Source organism: Heterocephalus glaber, unplaced genomic scaffold (assembly GCF_053883595.1).
Source record: "Heterocephalus glaber isolate CG9 unplaced genomic scaffold, H.glaber_assembly_v1.0 deba00001572, whole genome shotgun sequence".
Classification (NCBI taxonomy): domain Eukaryota; kingdom Metazoa; phylum Chordata; class Mammalia; order Rodentia; family Bathyergidae; genus Heterocephalus; species Heterocephalus glaber.
The window spans coordinates 10,136,517-10,160,578 of NW_028258357.1; the positions used below are offsets into that span (position 1 = coordinate 10,136,517).

At 34.4% G+C, this 24,062-nt stretch overlaps 1 protein-coding gene across 5 annotated transcripts in view; it reads right to left on the reverse strand.

Annotated features, from left to right (window-relative positions):
- Dcn (decorin) overlaps positions 1–15,778 on the reverse strand; it is a 41,078-nt gene extending 25,300 nt beyond the window's left edge. Inside the window, exons 1-2 of one of the 5 annotated variants that reach the window (XM_087192591.1) lie at positions 15,628–15,778; positions 8,655–8,901 (exon numbers count right to left, since the gene is read on the reverse strand). In XM_087192591.1, coding sequence (XP_087048717.1) covers positions 8,655–8,880 — 226 coding nt within the window. In that variant the 5' untranslated portion in view covers positions 8,881–8,901; positions 15,628–15,778. Of the gene's footprint in view, positions 1–8,654; positions 8,902–9,669; positions 9,868–12,611; positions 13,048–13,169; positions 13,191–15,627 lie in introns of those variants that run through there. The other 4 variants (XM_087192587.1, XM_087192588.1, XM_087192590.1 and 1 more) reach the window with 4 other exon arrangements.
- Between the last annotated feature and the right edge of the window lie 8,284 nt (positions 15,779–24,062).

The following is a 24,062-nucleotide window of genomic DNA, read 5'->3' on the forward strand; positions in this document are numbered from 1 at the left end:
GGCAAACAGTTATTGTACAGAAAGTTCTTTTTTAACTGTTCAAATAAATTTAACAAATACTGTCTTTAGTTATATATGCTTGTCTTAGCTCTACATAAGCTAGCCTAATGTTTTCTATTGAAAATGTGGAGTTTTATGTAATCCATAAAACAAAATGCAAAAGGCATAAACCATTTTAAAATTAATATGTCAACCACCTAGGCAAAATTTTCTTTAAAGAAGATGTTCCATAATGTAAACAAAGTCAAGATGTGACTTAGCACTTTTATTATCTTAAGCAGACTTAACTAACTATAAAATGAACTTATAATTCATCTAACCTCTTAAGAAATGTGTATTTTTTAAAACAACAGCCTTTGTACTGACATGTAATATCTGTAGGCATTCTGCATACAATCTATAGTTTATGCTCATAGTACTTATTAGAACATATTTTAAAATCTAAGTAAATGCATAGATAATTATATTATCCAAAGATGGAAAAAAAAACTACACTTCCAGCTTTTCATGCTCTTCTACTATAAGAATTCATCCCAGCCCTTCAAGAGTTGGGGGTTGATTCCCCTCCCTTCTCTTCTAATCTGGGGTGGATACTTCTGCTGCTTCTGTGAGCCAGTAAAATATAGTAGAATGAAACTTCATGGCATTTGCAGTCAGAAAAGGCAGTGTAGCTGCTGTCTGGTTCTTCAGCAATGCTTCCTCTCGGGACACCAGAGTCATGGAAGAAATATGTGTCCACTCAGACCACATCTGCAAAGGTCACCTGAGCCCACCCTAGCTCGCCCTTGACACTAGTCTCAACAAATATCTAATTACAAATCCATGAGACTCCAAAGGAGAAAGCTCTTCTGAGCCTTTCCTAAATTTCTGGTACTTCAATATGTAAGCAAAATAAAACTAATTCTTTAAGCTGCCATGTGTTGAGTTAATATTTATTCAACAATGGTAATGGGAATAGAAGGATTTCTTGATTTAATCTTTCAATAAACAGCCTTTTATAGTGCTGTAACTTTTCCATTAAAACATAATTTCCCAGGGTAGCCAGAATTACTTATCTGCTCTACCAAATCAACCAAAAGGTGCTTTACCTTCTTTAAAATACGACTATTTGTTTAAAAAAAAAAACCCTCTACTTAACATAGTCTCAGAAAATCATTTCTGAATCAAGGCTAGGAAGACAGGTAATCCTCCCTCCCTTTCTGGCTGTCCCACTGACAAATAGCATTGCTCTGCTTGTAAATGTCAGGACTCTGATGTACATGATGTTAGACAAAGACCAGGTTGCCCTGAGACATCCTGCCTTTTTTTTCCTGCCATGTGGCAGGGGCTCAACTCTAAGATTTATTCTTGCTGATGTCCAACAACTTATTTTTTGTAATACTGTCTTCAACTTAAGAACTAGCACAATGGTAATGTACTTATGTTATTTTTCGACAGATCACCAAAAGGACATTTAGCATCCTTAGCTTCAAACAAAATTTTCTTGCCCCAGGAAGGTATGGTTTCCCTCTTGAAAATGAAAATTACCCTGTAATATCAGTCAGATATGGGTTAAGAGAAAAGTTCCCAATTTCCTTCTATTACAAACAAACTCAAGGAAGGTTTACATTTCCTAGTTTTTGTTACCTTCCAAGGGGAGAATCAGGATCATGGTAGCTGTATGACTTCTAATTCCCCATCAGCCATGTTTCCCCGTGTTGTTTCTATGTCAGCAGCATCAAAAATATATGCATCCATGCACAGAATCATACCCAGGCTCACTTATTCATTGAATAAATATTTGATTTTTAAGAGCCCACCTAGTATAAGGCATTTGACTGAGTAGAAGGTATACAAAGACGAATTATTATTTCACTTCCATTCTGGAAGAGATAAGGTAAACAAGTACAATATAGAAAAGTAATCAAAGTTGGATGTTCTGGCGCATTCTTGTACTCCAGGACTCTGGGAGGAGATTGAGACAGGAGAATAGCAAGTTTGAGGCCAGCACAGGCCGCTTAATGATTTAGTGAGACTCTTTCTCATGAAATAAAATTTAAAATTGCTAAGGATGTAGCTCAATGTACAATCTCTGGATTCAACCCCCAGGACCAAATTTTTAAAAAAGAGCTAATTAAAAGATGTTACATAACTCTGCTCATGTATGTGTAATTGATTACTACTGAATAATCCAGTCAAATATAGGTTAAAGTAAAATTGAAGAAAGAAGTAGAAATCCCAGAAATTATCTCAAAGCAGTTTACAGACTAAATCTGGGGTCGTTAAATCTTGACTATTACAGTGCAGTTGCTAGAGAATGGATCACCAACTGGCTTATTTTATTTATTATTATTTTCCCGAGGAAATATGTAATCTTCTTGCTATTCCTTGAAGAAAAATAGTTAAAATGAAAGGCTTTCCTCTTTTACCCAGGGAATTACTATTCCAGCTAATCCAATTCCATCCTGTCCCCTAGAGCCAGGATGTTCTTCCAAAGGAGAAAGCATCCCAGCTGCACGCTCACAAAGTGCCTTGATCCCACACAGCTGCCTCCGTCTCCCTCCCGTGGCCAAGAAAGAGAGCAGGGAGATGTCAGTTCTTGGTCAGCTCAAAGAGACAGACACTTTCTCTGCCCTTCATTGACTCCATCTTTGACTGCTTCAGTCAGAAGTGGAGCATACATAACTCATCATCTGAGCACATATCTTACTTTATTCGAAGACTGTCCAGACTCTGCCCAATGACAATGTGGGTAAACCCATGAGGCATGCTCTCCGCCCAGCCTCTGACTTGTAGCATGTTTTGAAAAAATCCATTTGATGCATCTAAAACTGAATAACTGACAACCCATGTCCCTGCTGCTATAGAGTTTGACCTAAACTGTGAAGGTAGCTGAGCATCTAGCACTGTCCACCCCTCTGCAAAGTAGCCCTGGTTTATTTTCTGGACTGATTTCAGGGTAGAGGTGTAATGGGTCTGTTGCCTCTGATATAAGTTTCCCCAGACAAACAAAAAGCAGTGGTTTGATATGTCACAAGTGATAAACACTGTCAAAATGCCCACTAGCTCAAGCAGTAATTTTTAAAAAGAAATTGACTTTATGCAATTTAAAGAATTGTGCTTTCTTTCCTGATTTTTTTTTAAATGAAAATATCCTTTGCATTAAGAGGTACATTTCAGGAAGAACTAATTATCTGTAATGTTTTTAGATGATAAAATTAAATGCATTTCATCTTCCAGTACCATTTCTACAGGGTTATGTAGATTTTGAATCATTTGCAATTATGAAATAGCCAAATGAGTCATTATACTCAACTCAAATCAAACCAATTTTATTCAAAGGAACATAAGTTTGGAGAACACTGAATTGCTTAATAATTGTACAATGTTTGGATTCTTATTTATTCATGTTTGGAGATTATGTGTATCTCTTTAGGAAAGAGGAGAGAGATGGTGCTACGTTGTGTCCAGCTCAACATGCAATATACTTATGAAAGATTCTAAATTTTAAATAAAAGAGGATATAATAGAAAAAAGCCTCAAGTTCTGGGCTGAATTCATCTGAAATTGTAAACTGACTCTAAAAGTTATTATGATAAACAGTTAACATGCATTTTGTCTTCTCAATGAAGCAAGGAATAGTCCCACTTACCAAGTAAGGAAAGTAAATTAAAAATGTCAAAGATATAGCTAGAAAATGGGAAGGTAGATCTGAGTTTAGAGGTGTTTAAGTGTATGGCCCAAGCTTTTTAAACTAGTAAGTAATTTTAAAAATATTTCAATTCTTTCAAAAAATGATCAGAAGAACTGCATCACTTATTATCACTTTAATTTTGGAAAATATAAAAAGGCAATGTTTATGCTTATTTGACTTTTCAGAGAAAATTTTCATTTCAACAATAAGATGAAAGGCATTATCAAATTATGCTCTCTATTGACACTTAATCCAAAAATGTGTGGATGGACCAAAGAGTACATAATAGAAGAAGTTACCTTCCTTTAAGGTATCAACATATAAAACAGAGCGTAGAGTCAATATCAATATCAGGATCTGAATATTTATGAATGATTTGAGAAGAATGAGTCACATTCATTAGTTGATGGACCTTTGGGTTGTTTCCATATCTTAGCTTTTGTGAATACTGGTTCAATGAATGTGAACATGCAGATGTCTCTTTGACATACTGATTTCATTTTCACTGTATATATATCTAGCCGTGAGTTTGCTGGACCCTACAGTAATTCTATTTCTTTTTAATTTTTGAGGTGCCTCCATACTGTTATCCATAATAGCTGCCTAATTTTACATTCTCACCAGTAGTGTGCAAGTAGTCCCATTTCTCCAGATCTTCACCAGCCGTAATTATATTTTGTCTTCTCAACAACAGCCCTTCTTAATACAGTAAGGTGATAAATACATCACTGTGGCTATGATTTGTACTTCCCAGATGATTAATGATGTTCAGCCTCTTTTCATGTGTCTGTGGGCCATTTGTATATCTTCTTTTCATTAATGTCTGGTTTGGAGGTATAGTCAGTGGTAGAGCATTTGACTGCAGAAATGTCTGGTTAGCTCTACTGCCCATTTTTAATCAGGTTGATTTGTTTGTTTTGGGTATTTTGCTGTTGAATATGTGAAATGCCTTATATGTTCTGTATTTCAACCTCTCTCAGATTTATTGTTCAAAAACACATTCTCTTATTCCATGGTTTGTCTCCTCACTCTATTGTTTTCTTGTCCCTGCAGAATCTTTTTGAAATGGCTTAATCCCACTTGTACTGTCCATTAATTGATGAGCGTATAAAGGAAAATTGGCACATATAACACAGTGGAATACTATTCAGCCATAAAAAGAAGGAAATTCTATCATTTGCAACAAGGTGGATGGAACTGGAGATAATTACGGTGAGTGAATTAAGCCATGCACAGAAGGAAAAGTGCCACATGAAGGGAAGGGAGTGAAGGAGAGAGGTTGATCAATGAGTACCAAGCTACAGTTAGATAGGACTAAGAAGTAGGTAAGTATAGATAATAATTATGTACTGAACACTTTGAAAACCTAAAAGAAAGGATTTTGAATGTTTTTATCATAAAGAACAAATAACTATTTGAGGGGATGGTATGTTTAACTTATACTCCATTTGAAACATAATATGGTACCGCATTAATATGTGTAATTTTTGTGGTCATTATTGTTTTTTGAGACAGGATCTCACTATGAAGTTCAGCTTGGCCTTGAACTCATTATGTAGCCCAGGCTGGCCTCCACCTCTCAGCAATCCTCTTTCTACAGACTCCCAACTGCCGGGATTATAGGTGTGTGCCACCACACTCAGCATATAATATTTATATTTTTATGAATGGTTAAAATAAATTTTAAAAGGATAAGCTATACTTTGGGTTTCTTAACTTAAGGTCATTTACTGATATTTGTATTTGCTAATATTTGCTTTCTTTTATTGTTCTTTTTATAAGTGTAATGGTAGTGAGTTATTTTATGTCTGAAAAGGATAGAAAAAGAAAGATGATATGAGTCTCATAAACTGCTGGTTCAAATTATAAGCTAAATTGCAGCAAACTGCAAAACAATTTGGCCACTATATGGAGAATTCATTTTCCTCCCTCAGCTTTCCATGCTCTGGAAAAGCATATTACAATGCTACTCTGATGAATTACAACCAGGGATTAAATGAATCAATAAATCTTCCAGACGGCCTTCAATTTTCCCATGAATTAGTTAAACAATTTCTATTTCAAAGTATGTGCTTCCTAGCTTTGAAAGAACTGTTTAAAATTTTGATGTGAAATTTTACCAGAAATCCTCTTCATGGAAAAAAAAAAAATAGACAAGCATTGTAACAAAAATATTTGCTTGTATTAAACATTGTTTAGATTACAAGATGACAAAGGACTTTTGTTCAACATCTTGGCCCCTCTCTGCTCACTAAAAGCTCTGGCAAGAGAGTGAGGGGTGTAACTTATTATTTCAGTGCTGGCCCACCATGAAGAGGCCCTGGTTTGATCCTCAGCAGGACAAAAAAAAAAAAAAAAAAAAAAATTCCCTGGCAAGGACAATCCTGAAAACAACATTACAACATTAGCCACTTATTGGATAATACTTAACATTTTGCATCTCAAACTGCATTGCATTTTTTTCTTTATTACAATAATTTAGGCTTCTTGTTCAGATCAGACAAAATGAATAAACTTGACTTTATTATGAGCGAAGTTGCTCATTCTTTTTCCCTTGCTTTCTTTCTAGTTTTCTTTCATTTTGTACTCACTTAATCAGGATATAACCCAGGAATGTACTGAGCGGCACTGAGCCAGGTTATCCTCGTGTCATGAGATCTCTAAGGCTGACAAGGAGTGTTCCTCAAATAAAGAAGTCCAGGCTTTAAAAACTGCACAAGACCTTACTGTGACCAAAAGTTAGTTGTTGAAAGGCTGAATAAAGCTATTTTGTTTCTTTGAAGATAAAAGAATTTCTCACCATTTTAAGAAATTTTCTGTCTTAAAATATATCATTAAAAATTGTGTCATATATTTAAATATTTGTGTCTGAATTGTTAAAATTACCTTGTTTGAGACATTATTGCTCATTGGAACTTATCTGGATGAAATGTGGTCTCAAAAAACAAATCATCATTACAATCTTAGCTATATCCTTAACATATATTAGTCAGTAGGTATGTGTGTACCAAAGAAATGATGTATATTTTGAACACATAGAAAAGAAATATAACATGTAGAAAATTTAACTTTGACATTGAAAACAAAACAAACCATTAACAGCAACAAAAAGTGTATTGTGAGACCCCCAGCTCAATGAATATGATGTGTCCCATGACCACACTTTTCTGTTTACTTCACAATAGGCTTGGGCCCTTTTTATGATAAACAATTAGAAAACTAGACCATGGCTTTCATCAGAGTCAAGCTTTATGAACTATTTGTCATGGAAACAAAGTGAAACTATATTTAAAGGAAAATAAAACCTCTGTAAACTGACCAACTCCTCTTCAAAAGTAATAACCCTTCCGTTTTTGATATTACATGTGCTGGGAGTAATAATGAATCCTTCCAACATTGTTCTCAGAGGTAAATTGAAATTTCACCTGTATCACATTTTTGGGGAAATTGGTCATTGCACGGTAGTGATATCACAAATATATTTCACTAGTTCTTCCATCAAACCGTGACTCTTAAGGTTTTTTTCACCCACATTATCTTATTGCCCAAGTCCATAATACAGGTTATATCTAGATACTTCAAAAGTTTCTGGAGAAGTTTATAGTATTCCAATCTCTAACATACTGAATATACAATTTAAAAAGGAATAGTCACCACCACTAGAGTGTGAGAGTCACAAGAACAGGGACCCTATGATCTTCTTCATCTCTACTCCAAGTGTTCAGAAATTGACTTCTGGTGGTCAATCGTCTGTATATTGAACGAATCAACGAATCCTGTGTAATTATGAAAGGTGAAATTTTGAAAGGTATTTAATATACATTCTATTACAGTTTTATGGCTAGGCATCACATGTCACCATTGAAGAAATTAAATGTTTTCAGTTGTTATTATCGAGCAAGTTTTATGTTTATCTACCTTCTTTTATGTAGTTTATTCTCACTGGAAAAGATAATAGCAAATGTTCTCTGCAAAATATTGTTAGCAGGGATTTCCTGGGAAGATACAGGGGTTCTGAAAGAAATGCCTTGATACTTTATTGGACTTCTTCCATAAGGATATGCACATGGCAGACTTATCAGATGAGAATTTCTTTTCGCTCTCCGTTTTTTTTCTTTTCACAAGAAAATATGTCAAAAGAAAGGAGGAATGTGAATCAGCTGCCTTGTAAACTAAGTTCATTCCCCTCTGGCCCGTCCACTGGGCCTTCAAAGAGATTTATCTCTTAAGTGTGTTGCTCTCAGAGTTTCCAGGCCAAATTTTTTTTAAAAGAGGATAAACCAGACTGTCTTTAGGGTGTTAGGGTAATGATATATGTCCAAGATTATATGGAATATTTACACTAGACTTTATTTATGAATATTTCCTTTCAAACTTTTTAAAGAATATAAACTGCATGATTACAAAATGCCAAAGGTAATGGTAAAACAAATACCCAGAGATTGAGGGAGTATCTTGGTACTTGGAAGATAAGTTTTTGTTGTGAAATTTACCTTATTTCTGACAACTCTGCATACTTTAGTAATGCATACTTTAGTTTAGTAATGTTCAAACTCTTTTATCTGGAGTTGAGAGAAGAAAGATTGTCTAGATTCTCTTACTAGCTAAGATTTCATGAAAACAAAACATACAGTTAAAATAAAGTACTACTTTGGAATTATAGAACATAAGACATTATTTTTTTCCTTCTTTTTTTCCAGAAGAGAGCATCATGAAGCTAAGATTTTTTAAAAAGTGACTTTTCCAAGATTCCAAAATGATGGCAGCTTGACTTTAAAAAGGTAAAGAAAGAAGAAAATGTGTCCTAAAGTAAGAGTTACTTCTCTTTCTATCTTCCCCTTCATTTACTCCTCATTAGGTGGCACTGTCCCTCAACTGTGTAGATGCAAAGATTCAAAATGAAAAACATGAAACTGTTAGAGATGCCAGTTGCATGAAAAAGACACACAAGGTAGGCAGACAAAGCCTACCCCCCACTTACCCAGATCAGAACACTGAACAACTCGAAAATGGCACTGACAGCGGAATGGACACACAGGGCCCATGGGTGGCAGTTCAGGAACATCAGAATCATGGTCGTCCGGGCCCATCCCAGAAGCTTCATCTTCTAGCATAAAGTCAAATAAGCCTCTCTGTTGAAATGGTCCTGCCCAAGAAACTTGTGCAAGCAGGAAAAAGATGATAGTTGCCTTCATGATACAGCTCATATATTTTCACAGCCTGGGAATCTAGGAAACAAATGAAAAGTTTAGGAAGAGTAGTGCTGTTTAGTCAAAATGTTATTTCTTACATCATTACCCCCTAGTAAGCAAGCACAGAGCAAGGTAGAATAGTAGTACTGGTTTTGAGAAATAGAGAGCATTAACGACGCACTTGAAAGGTGACAAGGTAACTATAGTCTCACTTGACAGCTATTTACTTAGGAAGAGAAATTTAAATATTATTTGCACCTGTTTGAATTTGGGGCTTACATGAAGAAGATATAGTTTATGATCAAATCATATGCACATTATTTCGATGACAAGAAATTACTTTGAATTTTTTAATGCTCACTCAACATAAGCCTTTGCACAGGCAAAGTTACATCTACACAAAAGCATCTCCAATTCCTGTTTCAAAAGCATCTCTAGAAGCAAAGCTCATTTCTCCATCTTAGTATCTGCCTTGGCCTAGGCCTTCCTGTCGTTCCCTGAACTATTACAAAAGCCTTCTCAATTCTACCTGGAATGCTTCCTTCCTTCCAAGTCACCTTCCATTCTACTGCCTGAGTGATCTTCTAAAAGATTTTCTTTCATTCTGTTAATTTCTTTTGAAAACATTTTGTTGAATTTCCATGGCTCACCAACAATGTCCACATTCTCTGTGCTGTATGTAAGTCCACTCATAATGTGATGTCAACTAATAGCTCTAAACACATTTCTCTCCATTTCTCATCTATTACCAGATCACTCCTCTACCCTGACACTCAAAGCCACTTGCCATTTTAGAACACCTACCTTGTAAGGATAATGATAAGATTAGATGAGATAACAGATTTTCCTTCTGGTTTCCCTGGCTCATCCAGCCAGCATGCTGCTTTCTGCCTCTTCTGTGCTCTCAAAGCACTTTGCTCTTACCTCTTTTAAAGAACTTATCACATTATATTGTAATTTGTTCTGCATGCGTGGTCTGTCCTCCGCCCCCTCCATTAGACCATGTATTCCTTCAGGGTGTGTCTTATTATTCCTTGTTCTGTACTCAGCCCTTTCACAATATTTTACACACAAATGACTCAATTGACCATCAGTTTATTAACAGTGAAATTTATTCCATATGTTTCAAGCCACCAGTTTCACTTTGAAAATACAATATTATTTCTCTTTTGATTCTAAATTTCTAATATAAGAAGATTATCAAATTGAAAACCTCAATTTGCTATAAGCAAATCTCAAATTTAAAAATAAATCTATTGGCAACCATTCCACAGTTGTTCTTTTCAGTGAGTCAATAAATTCATATGGAAAATTCTAATTATAATGTATAATTATAATGTATATGTTATCTGCTCTCCACTAATATGGATTTATAAAACACAAAATAGATCAAGAGTAAGGTTTGAGAAATTCATTCATTCAACAAGCGCTATGTTGTTAAATTGGCTGATGTGAACTAAATGACTATGAATAATAAAGCTGAATAATAAAAAGTACTGTCGCTGATAGAGAACAGGAAGTCTATTTTTGAGAAAAAATATTTAATAATCCCATTGAGAGTCTTAGAAGAAATATTTAATAATCCCATTGAGAGTCTTTTAATGTTCCCAAGACAAATTGCATCATCTCTACTTTGAATTGAACAATTATGGAGAAGTATCTGTATTAAAGCTGGAAATTCATAATTAGAATTAAATAATTATTTTGAGTCATATTATCTAATGGTAGCAAATCAAAAAAGCAAAAAAGAAAAGAAAGTCTTTCATGGATAAACTGAGTGTATCTTATAAAAGTTCGTGTCACTACAGAAAAAGCAAATGTTTTCAATTATACCTTTGTTCTTACTTTGTACTTAGTAGTGAAGTATGTTTAAGGCACTATATGCAATATAGACTGGCTTGCACTTAAAAGTAATCATAAAAATTAGTATTCACGTGGTTCTTCTAAGTTCAGTGCTAAGTTTTCTCTAGGAGCCCATTTCTCCACAGTTACTTTTTGTTTAAGAGGAGACTGTTGTTTTGGCAGGGTATTTGCTTGGGGTGATCTAGAGGAAAGTTTTCTATCTGTTTCACATTACAATGCAATGTTTATGGTCTACCACAAGCTTGCTAGCCTTGCATATTTAATGCCTTACAGTTTTAGAAAAAAGATGAAGCAAAGTAATTGCAGATTTAATAAATAGCAACAAAAGTTAATGCAGATGCTGCTCTATAATCCTTTCTGCAGAGTACAGAATGCCTGGTTGTTTCACTACCAACCCAAATAAGGACGTGCTCAGAGGAACAGTATCATCATTTTTACTTGTTTACTCTTGGTAAATGGTGCAAACTCTCTGCACAATGTTTTTGAAAGAAGTTGTATACACTTAGTCAGCTTGCAATTTTAATTACTTATTTTTATATTACATTAGCTTGTATCTGTGTGTGTGTGTGCATACATTTTTACTCTGAATGTCCTAAAGAAAAATACGCTTTTGTGAATACTTGCGTGAAATAACTTCTTTTACATTTGTGTCATGTTACTTGAAGACCCAGCATCTTAAAGCAATCAGGGTGAGCTGTTGTTATTTAGGATTTCTTCAGTCAACTCCTTCCCTCTTTGGAAAATCGCAAAAAAAGAAAGAGAAAACAGAAATTCCCTCTACAAAACAAGGAGACTGTTACTGAGATGATATTCTTTTTACATTTCATTGAAATTGTTTTAAGTATCCTCAAAATGTATGTAATGTTAGATTCCAGTAATGTTAGTTGCCATGGTTTATCAATGTTTTATCAAAAGCATGATCTTCCAGCTCCCAAAATTGTTTCTTCCCATTTAATTAACTATATCATTCAGATTAACGTTTGTGTAGTGTCATTTATACCTTTGCTATGACTTTCAAAGCTAAAATTTAATCCTCAAGGGATAAGCAAAACTATAAATGCAAAGTCAAATTAAAATCCTCCAGCACTAGGGGAATTCAAAACTCCAGTAATGATATAAATAATAAAAGCAGCAGTTATCCATAAGTAAGGGCTACTATAAAAAGCATTTGGCTTTTTTTCCTGGTAAAAGAAGCAAGAGGAAGAAAAAGCCACAGGCATTTACATGACTGGGAGCCCACTTAGACAGCGGTCATCAGGTTACCCTGTTTTAAAGTTAGAACAAAAATTAACCCACAACCTCATTTCATAGTGAATGTACCTTATAATAAAATTTCACTTGTATTAAAAAACTGATAAGGAAACGTCTTCATATTCAAGGAATTATGCAACTGTTGAAATATCTTTTAACTTTAATATAATACATATTTTCAATATTTACTTTCACCTCTCTGGTAATAATGTTTATTTATTGCTGTGGTTATGGAAATATACATTAGATCTCTAGAGCTGATCAGTAGAGTGCACGTCTTTGAAGTTTTAAAGGTTAATAAAGTATACAAGAATTCAGGATGGAAATAAATCCTTAAACATACAATCTAACTATGAATACTGTATTAGTTTAGAATACTTTTCTGTTAACACTTCATAAAGAGCTAAACATTTCATTAGTACAAATACAAAAACATCAATATAGAGAATCATGGTGTTAGGTTACAGTTTTTTTAATAAGCATCTTTGCAAGAACAGAAGAGAAAGACCCAAAGCAATGCATTCAATCAATTTACCAAATAGTTTACTTCTGTTTCTAAGGAATATTTGTTTAAAATGTTGCATAAAGATTATCAAAAGTTTAGCAGGATTTTGTTCTTTTCTTTTTCTCACCAAATATTTCCTTTTGCTCTCCACTTCAACGAGGTCTCATTAGTCTGTAGTACAGTTCATGACAATTATTGAAAACCATACCTTTTAATCCGGGTATTTGCCACAGGACCCCTCAAAGCTGAGATGTAATTACACTAAATATTCAGCCCAAGCAAAAGAATTTGCAGGTGTGGAAAAAGGAGGGGTTGATTCTGCTCTGTAACTGTCACTAGGTTGAAAACCTCCTGCTTCTACTCCATAGCACAGTTAAAAAATAAGGTTTCCCTCAATGAACACAATCCAGCTGACACCCACATTAGATCATATGGTAATGATATGTCTCTTGTATTGTAGCCAGAAACTTTATCTGCCCTTTTTCCTCCGCATTTGTTTTATTCCTTTTGCATCTGCTTAAGATTCTAAGATGCTTTTGCAGTGTAGTGCCGCAACTTGTCTTGAAATTTGTTCTATTCATGGTTCTTTTCCTAAAATATTTTAACTAAAGAGATTGTTTCCCCACCCCCAACACCATTCCACTATCTACATTTTCTAGTTTTATTATAATAAACTTAATTCTACCTCTGAAGTGATGATTTTCCTTGCTGTCAGGGTGGGAAGTCTGGAAAATGGAACAAAATTAACCTTGTTGTTTCAAAAGTGTTCTGTAAAAATAAATGAGTAGCCTTATGTGAACTTCCTCATTCAGATTCTTACTTGTCTCAGAATGTTTTTGCAAGTTCAAGTACTATGCTATAGAGGTTTCTATGGATTTCCAATGCACTTCCACAGTTTCCTGGGGAAAAGCCAGGGTTTTATATGAAAAGTATGTTATTTATTATTTTCGTTATTCATAGTGTAAAATCTTTCTTTTCATCTCTTGTTGACGTTGTTTTTAAAATAAAACACATAAATAGTAGAAGCTGGTAAATGTAAATTAGTACACATATGAAAAATTTAGTTCTCACAGATTATACTTTTACATAACCCAGAACTTTGAGAAAGCAATATATTCTTTGCCTCTTTCCAAATTTCAGTAAGTGGGGGGAAAAAGTGCAAATTCAAGGAAAGATATTTATTTAGCCACTGTGAGGATTTTTTTAGGTTTTATAATTCCCTTGCTGGGTGCTGTTAGCTGTTTCTATGCTAAGCGTCTATGTTTTGACTTGTATCTTTATGCCCTAGGCTCCAGGCTGTTACCAGTTGGAAACCTGCAATCAACGTCTGTGAAATATGAGCCAACACCCCTCCTATCCTCCACCTTCCTTCCCTCCTCTAGTCATCTAAGTATGTACTTCTACAGTAAATAGCTTTTGCCTTGATGAAACTTGAAGGAATTAATTGGGATATCCAAAGGGGGGTGGCATATTTCCCAAGCCCAGCTTCAAGCTTTACTGCCTTATCCCCTTTATTCCCTCTCCTTCATATTTCATAACCACACACTCAGTTATTCTCATAGTTTTAAAAAAAGCCAGCACCCATTTTTGTGGACATTCATGAGGAAGCCATAATCCTCTCACCTGGGTTTAATTAGTTTCCACCCCAGAGCTTTCTTTGCACGATATTTATCTTTTTCATGACATGCAATTGTTTCTTTCTCATATTAGACTCATTTACGTGCATGTCTTACTCCAAGGTAAAAAGTCACATTCAAATTTCTAGAGTTCCTGCACTCAACTGAATCACAATATATCCTAAATTATCAAGAAATGCTCAATGAATTGTTAAGGACAGTCAAATATTGGATATGAACAATAACGTGAACATTGTCTTAATTTCCTTATCAAAACCCAAACCTGCTAAAGTATACGATGATGAATTATAGAAATATGTGATATCTAATTTTAAAAGTCGGAAAGAGAAAAGAGAGGTAAAGGGTTATTAAAGAAAAAGTAGAAGAAAGACAAGATAAGAAGAGGAAAGAGACAACTTACCTTGCTATATAGATTATTTGAATCTTATAAAAGCACTTTGGTTAATGTTCATATCTTGGCTTGTTTGTATGGTGTTTAGTTCTATGAATTTAGGCAACTTGCTTAACCTTTCTGAACCTCAGTTTTCATATCTTTAAGATGGGAAGAAATTATTACTGAATTCATTAGTACTGGGACAAAGATGAAAGGAGTAATACACTTGAAGCATTTAACTCATAGCATGGCCCTTAAAGATACAGTGTTCAAAATGTAAATTTTCTGATGTATTTCACAATAATCCTTGAGTTAGGTAAGGGAAATAATATTTATTGCTTCTGTTTTATAGATGTGAAAATTTAAACCCAATGACCTACTTAAGTTCAGAGAGCTGGTGAGAGCCAAAGCAGAAACTAATACCCAGGTTTTCTAACATTTAATGCAGTTTGCATACTATATGGCATCTTAAGAAAGACTAAACTCTTAATATATACAAAATTAACTATCAAAACTGTTGGGTACTTTGTCTTTGCAGATTATTTTCAAAACTGTAACCAAATCATAAAGATTTTTTTTTTGTATTTATCCAGGAAAAATAAATATTTCCATTTATTATGAAGTTGTTTTGTTTTTTAGTTTGGGAACCACATCTTTCAAAATCCCAAATATTTTACTGAATATCAGCTAATTTAAAATCTGTGTATCTTGAATCAGATATTGAGTTATGCATACATCCTGACATAGGAGTAGCTAAGTTGCACCAAAGTCACATGCACTTAAGTCACAAAGAGGTCTTGGTACCATTCTAAGAATCCGGGTCTCTTACACACTGACAGAATGGAACAATTTTGAGGACAGAATCTGTGCTTGTGCTGGGATGGCTTGCACTCATCCTGGCTTTGGAATCTTTGAGGGTTAGATTCCCTGAAACTTTGGCTGCCATTTAGTTATGTGAAACATTCCAATTCAGAGCATGTACCATACCTGCTGCTAAAACCACTTATGTGGTTCTTTCTATGGAGAGCACACTAGCTAACAGGGCAGCTGTATTCTGCATGTTGCCAAAGTTCATTTCAAGACTAGTCATTCCTTCTGATCTGCCTCACACACAAGCAACTTAAAAATTGTACCTGTGCATTAAGGATGTGAAGAATGCCAGATCTTAGAAAAGCCTCCCGATAGTCTTTGATTTCCTAAGAGGTCTGGAAACAAGTGATTATCTTCACAGACCTGACGTGACTTGTTTATTCTTAGACTGACTCTTCAAAGTTGTCAGGGATTGGAGTGAATTCTCTGGCTGTATATTTACCATCCTAGCTGGATTTCTTCCTCAGCCAAGAAAGAAGCCTGTGGTGGAATTTAGGGAAGCTTTGAATGCTGGATGGCTTGAAATCAAATTTAGTGTAGGAAAGTTTTACCTTGGCTCTCTTCCCCTTTCCACACACAGAGTCATCATCACTGTGTTCAGTGCCTCTTACCTCCCCCTCTTCCACAGCCTCTGAGGTATGAAATGTGGATAGCTATAATGTTATCTCCTTCATTGACCTGTGTGAAGGTCTAAGAAAAGTTAATACGTGCATTTTTGAGCTGCTTCTCATGTATCTCCAGTGACACATAAACTGCTATTGCTTTTGCGAGTTGTGCTGTTAAAAATGTTGTCTAGGACACACTAATGCAAAAAGCAGACTACATCCCTACTACAGTCTAATAACTTTTTCTGCCTTACATCATTAAGCTATAGCAGAGTTGGCAGAACTGTGACTTTGAACGTAGATAAGCCAGAGGTTCAGCCTCCACTTTTTATTGTTAAATAATAGGCTAGTTCTTTTTATGCCTCATACTTCATTGGACTCCAAGTCCTGTTGAAACCCATTTGTGAAATGGAGTTTAAGACTCTGTACTCTGACCAATGACATAGAAATGGAAACAAAGAATGGGACTAGGATTTGTAATGAATCAGTATAGGGAAAAGGCAGAGATATGAACCTCTCTTTCTCTGCAAACTATAATTACATTTCCTAATTCCATGACATTTTTCATGAGTGCTCAAGAATATCCTTTTCATCAGTTGAGATCAAAAGAGTCATTATTTCCTTAATATTGATCCTCAGTTTGTACATTTACAATAGACCAAAATTAATTATTGACTTCTAGTCATGTATGTACGGCACATGTGTCTTTATTATATACAAAAAAATTCCTGCTACCTATTCATCAATCACTTAGAAGATATTGACTGAAGAACCATTATAGGAAAAAGTATTGATATTAAGCCTTGTGGCTGGCAGGAAGGACATAAAGTGTACTATGAAGGGCCTGGCTTCAGAGATTTACATCACATGAGTAGGGAATAAACTACATATATATATATAGGATAGCGTTTAGAATTATGGTACCAGGAAATTCACAATGCACAATTTCTAGCCAAAGAATGATTTAATTAACAATAATTGCCTTAGCAAGGCAGAGGAGAAATGAGGAAGAGATCACTTTACAGAGACTGGTTAGTGTTTATGGAGGACAATGCACAATTTGAATTGAATCCTGAAGGATAAAAGGAATGTGCATGGAATGAAAGGGAAGAAATGGCATTTTAGGCTCACAAAAACTGCACCAACTAAACCTTGGGAATGGACAAGCAAAATATAAATAAATCAGTGTTGCTTAAGTAAATGCTTTCTTTTGTGTGTCCCTTTATCATCTTTGAATATTCAACAATTGTCATAGTATCTAACATACGGAAGTTGCACAAAACAATGAATGTTCAGTGTTCATGGAAATAACTAAAAAGAGATAGGGAAATAAAAGTGGGTTAAGTCTAACTATGGAAGGACTTGAAAATCTCCTGGAGGGCACTCACCTATTTCTTCACCCAATGTGCATTTGGTGACTAATGTACACCAGATATTTGCTAACACTGGATGTCATCAAAGGTGCTCGAATGAGGTAATAACATGAAAAATGCTTGATTTTAGCAAACAAAATCTAGCAAGTGTATTTAGTGGTTGTAAAACTATTGTAAAGGAAACTATTTGTGAGGCTATTGCTTTATTTTCAGTGTATTAAAAGCAGGCTTCTACAGACACATGTATGACAAAAGGCTTCAAAAATATGTCAAAGATACAGAAGAAAATGTGCTATTTCTTAATGTCTCAGTAACAAGAAAATAGGCATAGCAGAGATTGGACCACTGCTTGGGACACTGATGTGTGAAGATAAAAGTTTGAAGTGCCTATTTCATGCCAGGCTTTGTGGTACATTCTTTAAATGTTTTATCTCAAGTAAGGCTCATAATATACCTACTGGTGATGTGTGCACAGAATCAATTTTCATAATCGATTATTTGCAAACACAGAGTTTATGAGTGAGGAAACCATGTTGTCTAGATAGACACTATTTTCTATACCACTCCAACCAACTGATTCTGTCTTGAATTGATGGCGAGAAAAAGGTGGACTACTTTGCTTATGTATCACCAAGAATGTTATTTGTAAAAGAACAATAAACTCAAATTCTTGAGTTTACTAAAGCTCTTGAAGCATGGAAACATCATAAGTCAGTAACTGTTCTATATTCATTTAACTTTTAGAATACTAAAATAACAGAGTTTTGATGGTAATCCTAGTGTGAGTAACAGAGAAATCATGCAATCTGAGTTATAGAATGAAAGATGGAAGGAAGGATTGGCATAGACTATTCACCTGATTGGCTCAATTCTCATAGGGGAAAAGACCTTGTCCTAAATGAAGCCTTCTCCTTCTGAGTATTGGTAGAAACACTGGGATTTCACAGATGAGAATAGTTTTGGATCTACGAGTATTGGAATGACTGGAAACTACTACAAAAAAAGAAAGATAAGAGCCAGACATTACCTGGAAAATTTACTTCTGCCTCTCTGAAGTTTAGCTGACTTGCCATAACATGCCATTCTTGAATTACAAAAAGCAAAGTAGACCCTGTGTTTGTCATTTCTTTCAACAAAATTTCTTCTCTGAACTAGCTTTTCAGAAAGGCAGCATCATGTAATGATTGAGCTTGAAGATCCTGGGGCTAAATTACTTCGTTTTGATTCTCAGCTCTGCCACGGATTATCTTTGTGACCTTCAGCAGCCTCTCCATAATGATAGAAGTTACTTGTCATGAATAAGAAATGAGTCACTTTATGTAAAATGTGGAGAACAGAAACTGTCATAAAGGAAGTTCTGTTGGTTTACATCAAACAATCAAAATTTTAAAATGGATCAAGGATTTTAAGAGATTATATTTTACTTCTTGCTTTTTACTAGTACATTAGCTTGAAAGTTATGTCCTGTTTGGTTTAGAAAATTCAAATGGAGGTCATGTCTGTGCACTGTGTATTTACTGTAGAGCAGCTATTTGGTCTGTAAATATTCTCCTTTCAATTTGCCCTGTATCCTAGAAAAAGTACATGCTTCACCACAGAGTACAACCTCCCACTTAAAGAGGCAAATGAATGAAAAGTTTTATTCTTGTGTCAGTACTGTAAAATAATAACTTATTTTATTAATTTTTTGAGATAGTCATACCTTCTTGTGAAATATATGATTTAAATTGTCCCTTCGATGGTAATAATTCGTTCCTTGTAATTTGCCTCATTGAAGTTATTTCTTTACTAATTCATGAGATAAATTTTTGGTGCAGATATACAAGGAGTGATGATATACTTTAAAACTTACTCTAGTAAAAGAAAAATTTCCCGTGCCAAAAACAATGGGATAAGTGTATTCAAAGCAATGGGGGTATATTTTTAAGGAGAGTAATACCAATGTATCTTTTATTTTAATAATCTTTTGAAAATTAAAACATTCACCATATTTTGTAATACCTCATGTATTAACATAACAACAAAGTAAAACATGCTTTCCATTTGAATCGTATGAGTGTTTTTCATCTTGGTAAACAATCCTGTATCTTGAATAAATCCACTTCAAATAACAGGAAATATTACCACTTGGAAATAATATATATGTCCATTTTTAACAAAAGGATGGCTGAGCTTAGCACTCATAAAGAGGTTAAATCATCATCATGCACACTAACTTTATAATTCTGAGCATGTGGGCAAAACAGCAACAACAAAAAAACAATTAGGGCACCATCACATTTGGTTTTTCAGTTTTAAATCTCTTTGGAGCTATCTTCATCAAAAGATTGGCTTCTCATGAAACATCTTCCTTCCCAGAGGCCAGCTTCAATAGCTTCCCCAGTGTTACTCATGGACTAAGATAATACAAAATCCAACAAGAAACAGAGTGCTTAATTAAGTCTTACCACAGGCCAAGACCATAGCAGCTTCTACTATCAAAACACTCCCAAATAGGTGATTTGTGTACCCTCTGAAAGATAAGAACATTATGTGCTTGTCTGAGGAGAGTGAAATCACACAGTAAAAGCTGCTGGGAGATTAGAGGAAATACTGTGGAGAGTTTTTGTTTTTCATTCTGTGTGGCTGCAAATCTTGCTGGCTGCCAGCTGGCAATTAAAATGCAATCGCCCCAACTTTGCATTAACAAATATTTAATGAGGCCATTGCAAATCTGGTGATTTCCAGAGTTTTCTTTTTGCACTTTTTAATTCTTTCACTGTGATAAAAATACATATAGCATAAATTTTACCCCTTTGCATTTGAAATGTGCATATCAGTGGGATTAAGTACATTTATAACGTCATGCAACATCACAACTATCCATTCCCAAAACTTTTTCATCATCTCAAAAACAAACTCTATACCAATTAAAAAACTCCCCATTTCCTTTCACACCCTGCCTCTCATAACTTCTTTATACTTTCTGTCTCCAACAGAGGGGAACGTAAAGAAACTACCAGAACCAATGGAGAAGCCAGCACTATGCCACTTCACAAGGTCTCTGTCAATACACCTTGCTTGGTGGGCCAAGAGTTTGCTATGACTATGTCTAAGGTATAATTTGGAAATGCTTTAGGTTCTTTATTAAAATAAGTTCCCAAAAGAAATATAACAGGTACAATGTGCAGGTTTTCAGTTTAAAAAAACCCATCCAGAAAGTTTTAATGCCACCACGTTTGTTTACAAAATATCCATTATGAATATAATTTTAATACCATCTGATGCATTTGGAGTGAAGGTACTGACTTCTCATTACCAGGTAAATATTCCAAGTTCTGTACTCAATACTGAGAACACAAGTCCAGTGATGGACCATCTTGTCACAGCGGGTCTGGGAAGGAGATGGTTATATTTTGACTTTAAGATACAGTTAAACTAACTTGGCCTGAGCAACTAAAAGCGTTCATCTTTATCTTACTAGAAATATTGTCTATACAAGCTAGTTATTTTGTGAAAACACTAAAGTTTTATTTACATCTTCCTGAAAGAATAATATCTGCAAAGTTTTTTAAAAAATTCTTTTAAAAATTGAATATATTTAAGGTAAAAACCAACTACTTAAAGTTTAATTCTGAACAACAAAACAAAAATAATTTAAACATTATGCAAAAAAAATCATATGTAAAGTTGCTTTGAGAGAAATGAAGTTATTTTCATTCTCATTCTTCAAATAATCATAATTCAGCTCACCCTAAACTTACTTCATACTAACTCATCTTAAAAGTTGTTACCGGAATGCATGCTCATCTACACCAGGGACACTGTCCCTTGGTTCATTGACTCATCTCTGCCTCAGGCAAGCATGACACATGGTGAATGTAGGTAAATTGTTGTTGCAAATGTGTCCTGTGGAACCTAAGATTCAGCAAACCACAAGGCATCTGATTTTTCCAAGTTACATCCTCTTCAACACCTAGAAGACTGTATTTATTGGCAAAGGCCTGTTACATTGGAATAGCTCCAAGTTCCATCCAAGTCTGAGTTCCCACTGAAATAAACAGTTGTTCCCAACTATGTCACAGTTATTGTGGACAAGTCAGGTCTTTAGATTTCCTAGTCATGTTCAAGATTATAGGATTTATTATCCATATTTTCTCTCTTCATAGCCCCATGAAAGACCCCGAGGACCAGCATATTGAATTACAAAACTTCATCTGTCTAAACTTTTTTAGTCTCCCCGCTTCTCTTTCCATACCTCAAGGCTTTCCCAAACTGTGTCATTTCAATCACCATTTCTCCCATGTCAATGAAGTTCAAAATCCAATAACTTGATTACCAACTGCATAACTTTTTAGCGTCTTTGTTATTTATTTCATGATTACTGTGCTAAATAAAAACAAAGACTATATAACCACATCACTGTAGAGCAGTTACGTTTTCTGATAGCCATAAAAATAAAATTAATTATCCACAAATCACCTCAAATCACACTGCTTTCTAACAATAGTATACATCTTATTTTTTTTTTGATAATTATTTAACAACCCTCCAACCAACGTTTGTAAAACCGAATTTCAAGTTTTTATATTTAACTTAATGGTGGAGATAATTAACTCATAACAGGTTTCAGGCATACATGAATGTGTATGTGGAAATTTCAAGTTTAACCCTCTTTACAGTAACACCTGAGTTTGCAAATGCTTCTGTTCCTGAACAGTTCCATTCACAAACAGATTTGGCAAAAATTTTGCTCCTTTTGTGAACTCCACGTTGGGTGATGAACATATCCATGACCATCTTCCCCAGAATCATGGAACAAATGAAGTTCGTGAACTAAGGCACCACTGTAGTTTATTGTAATTAAAGAAGACACATCCTTAGTTCCCCACACCAATGAGATTATTCAAATTATATTATTCCAATAATAGCAATTTAAAGGCTACACTAATCTTATGCCCTCTATGTTATACCTACTATATCTACCAAAGTGATTATTCACAACCACTGTGCCAGGTGAAATTATCTTCTTAAACAACAGTGTCTGCGTCATTCTGATGGACTTGGACTCTAAATTGCTCGTTAGATCTTCCTTGATAGATTCTCTTATTTGGTGCCTTATTGCAGTCCTAGAATGCCCGATTTAACACTTTCTTTTTTGACACTTCGGATTCTTATGTGTACATATAATCAAGCAGATGTTAAGTTCGCCAAAAATCAGACCATGAGACAAAGCTTTCTTGTAGGAAGTTGATGGGGAAAAACTTTCAGAAACAATACTATAAGGGAGAGAGGAAAGCAGACAGATCAACTATGTTGCTGGTACTTACAGCCCCAGCCATTCCTAATAGAAGCTCCAGAGCTGGAAGAACCTTAGAGCTGACTTGAATACAAAGACAGCTGCACTCCTAAGCCCCGGCAACGTGACAGAGTGTGTGCTTACCCCAAAAGACAAAGTTGTGAATTGTGAGAAATTCAGTAACTGGAGAATTAAGTCTCCCAGTACTGAAGACAAGAACAGAACAATGACTCACAATATCCACTACAAGAATTTCCTATCTTATTATATGGAAAAGATCAAAGCAAATTTTCATATTAATAAAGTTCACAGTATTTTCTATTACTTTCAGAATGTCTTCGTGGTTATTTGTCTTACTGAATATGAATTGGTCAAAGGCAAGAGCCAAGCTTTTCCAACTGTGTCTCCCTGACATCTGGCCTTGTAGATGCATAGTTGCTCAATAATTGTTTGCTAAATAATTGAAATCTTTAAAAAACGGGTGCAGCAAAAATTTATAAGGTCTTAAATATTTTACATTTTATTAGTAATGTACTTAAATCATTGATTTGGCTATCAGATTTATATAATACTATTCATATGCTGTTAATAGAATACAAATACAAAAATATACTGTACTAAGTATTTTGTTACTAAATTTGATAAACTATAATATGATACAGGAAGTTTCAGAGACATTACCACTTGAACAATGAGAAAAAAGTGGCTGATTCTTCCTCACATTTCCTTTTAAAAACCATAATAATATTGAGAGTTTATGTTCACATCATCCTAAAACTAAGAAAAAGTCTTTGAAGATGTAATAGTTCTCAAGTCATTTCACAGTACAACATATGAAAAAATACTTTTTATCCCAATTTCTCACATTTACAAATAGCTCTAAAGTAAAATATTTATAAGAATATACAAAATTAGATGTATCAATTTAAAAATATTACCCATAAACAGTCAAAAATGGTTTCCTAAACTGAAATTGAGGCTGGCTTTTGATTTTGAATCTTTCTTCTCTACATATATGCATTTAATATTATTTATTTCTATCTTATTATTGCTTTCACGGCATTCCACAGATTTTGATACATTGCATTTTCATTTTCATTTACTTTAATATTTAAAATATGTTCCCTTGTGAGGTCTTCTTTGATTGAAAACTTATTTAGAATAGTGTTGTCTAATTTGAAGTATTTACTCACCATCTTTCTGTTTGATTTCTGTTTTATTTCTATTTACTCTAAGAACATATTTTGTATTCTTTTTAAGTTTGTTAAAGCATATTTTATGTCTCATAATGGTTTCAACCATGCTAACTGTTCCATGTAAGTGAGCTTCAAGAGAATATATATTCTGTTGTTGGCTATAGTATTTCATAAATGTCAATAAGATCAAGTCAATTGCTGGTTATATTAAATATAAATACTATCTGATTTTCTGCCTAACGTTTC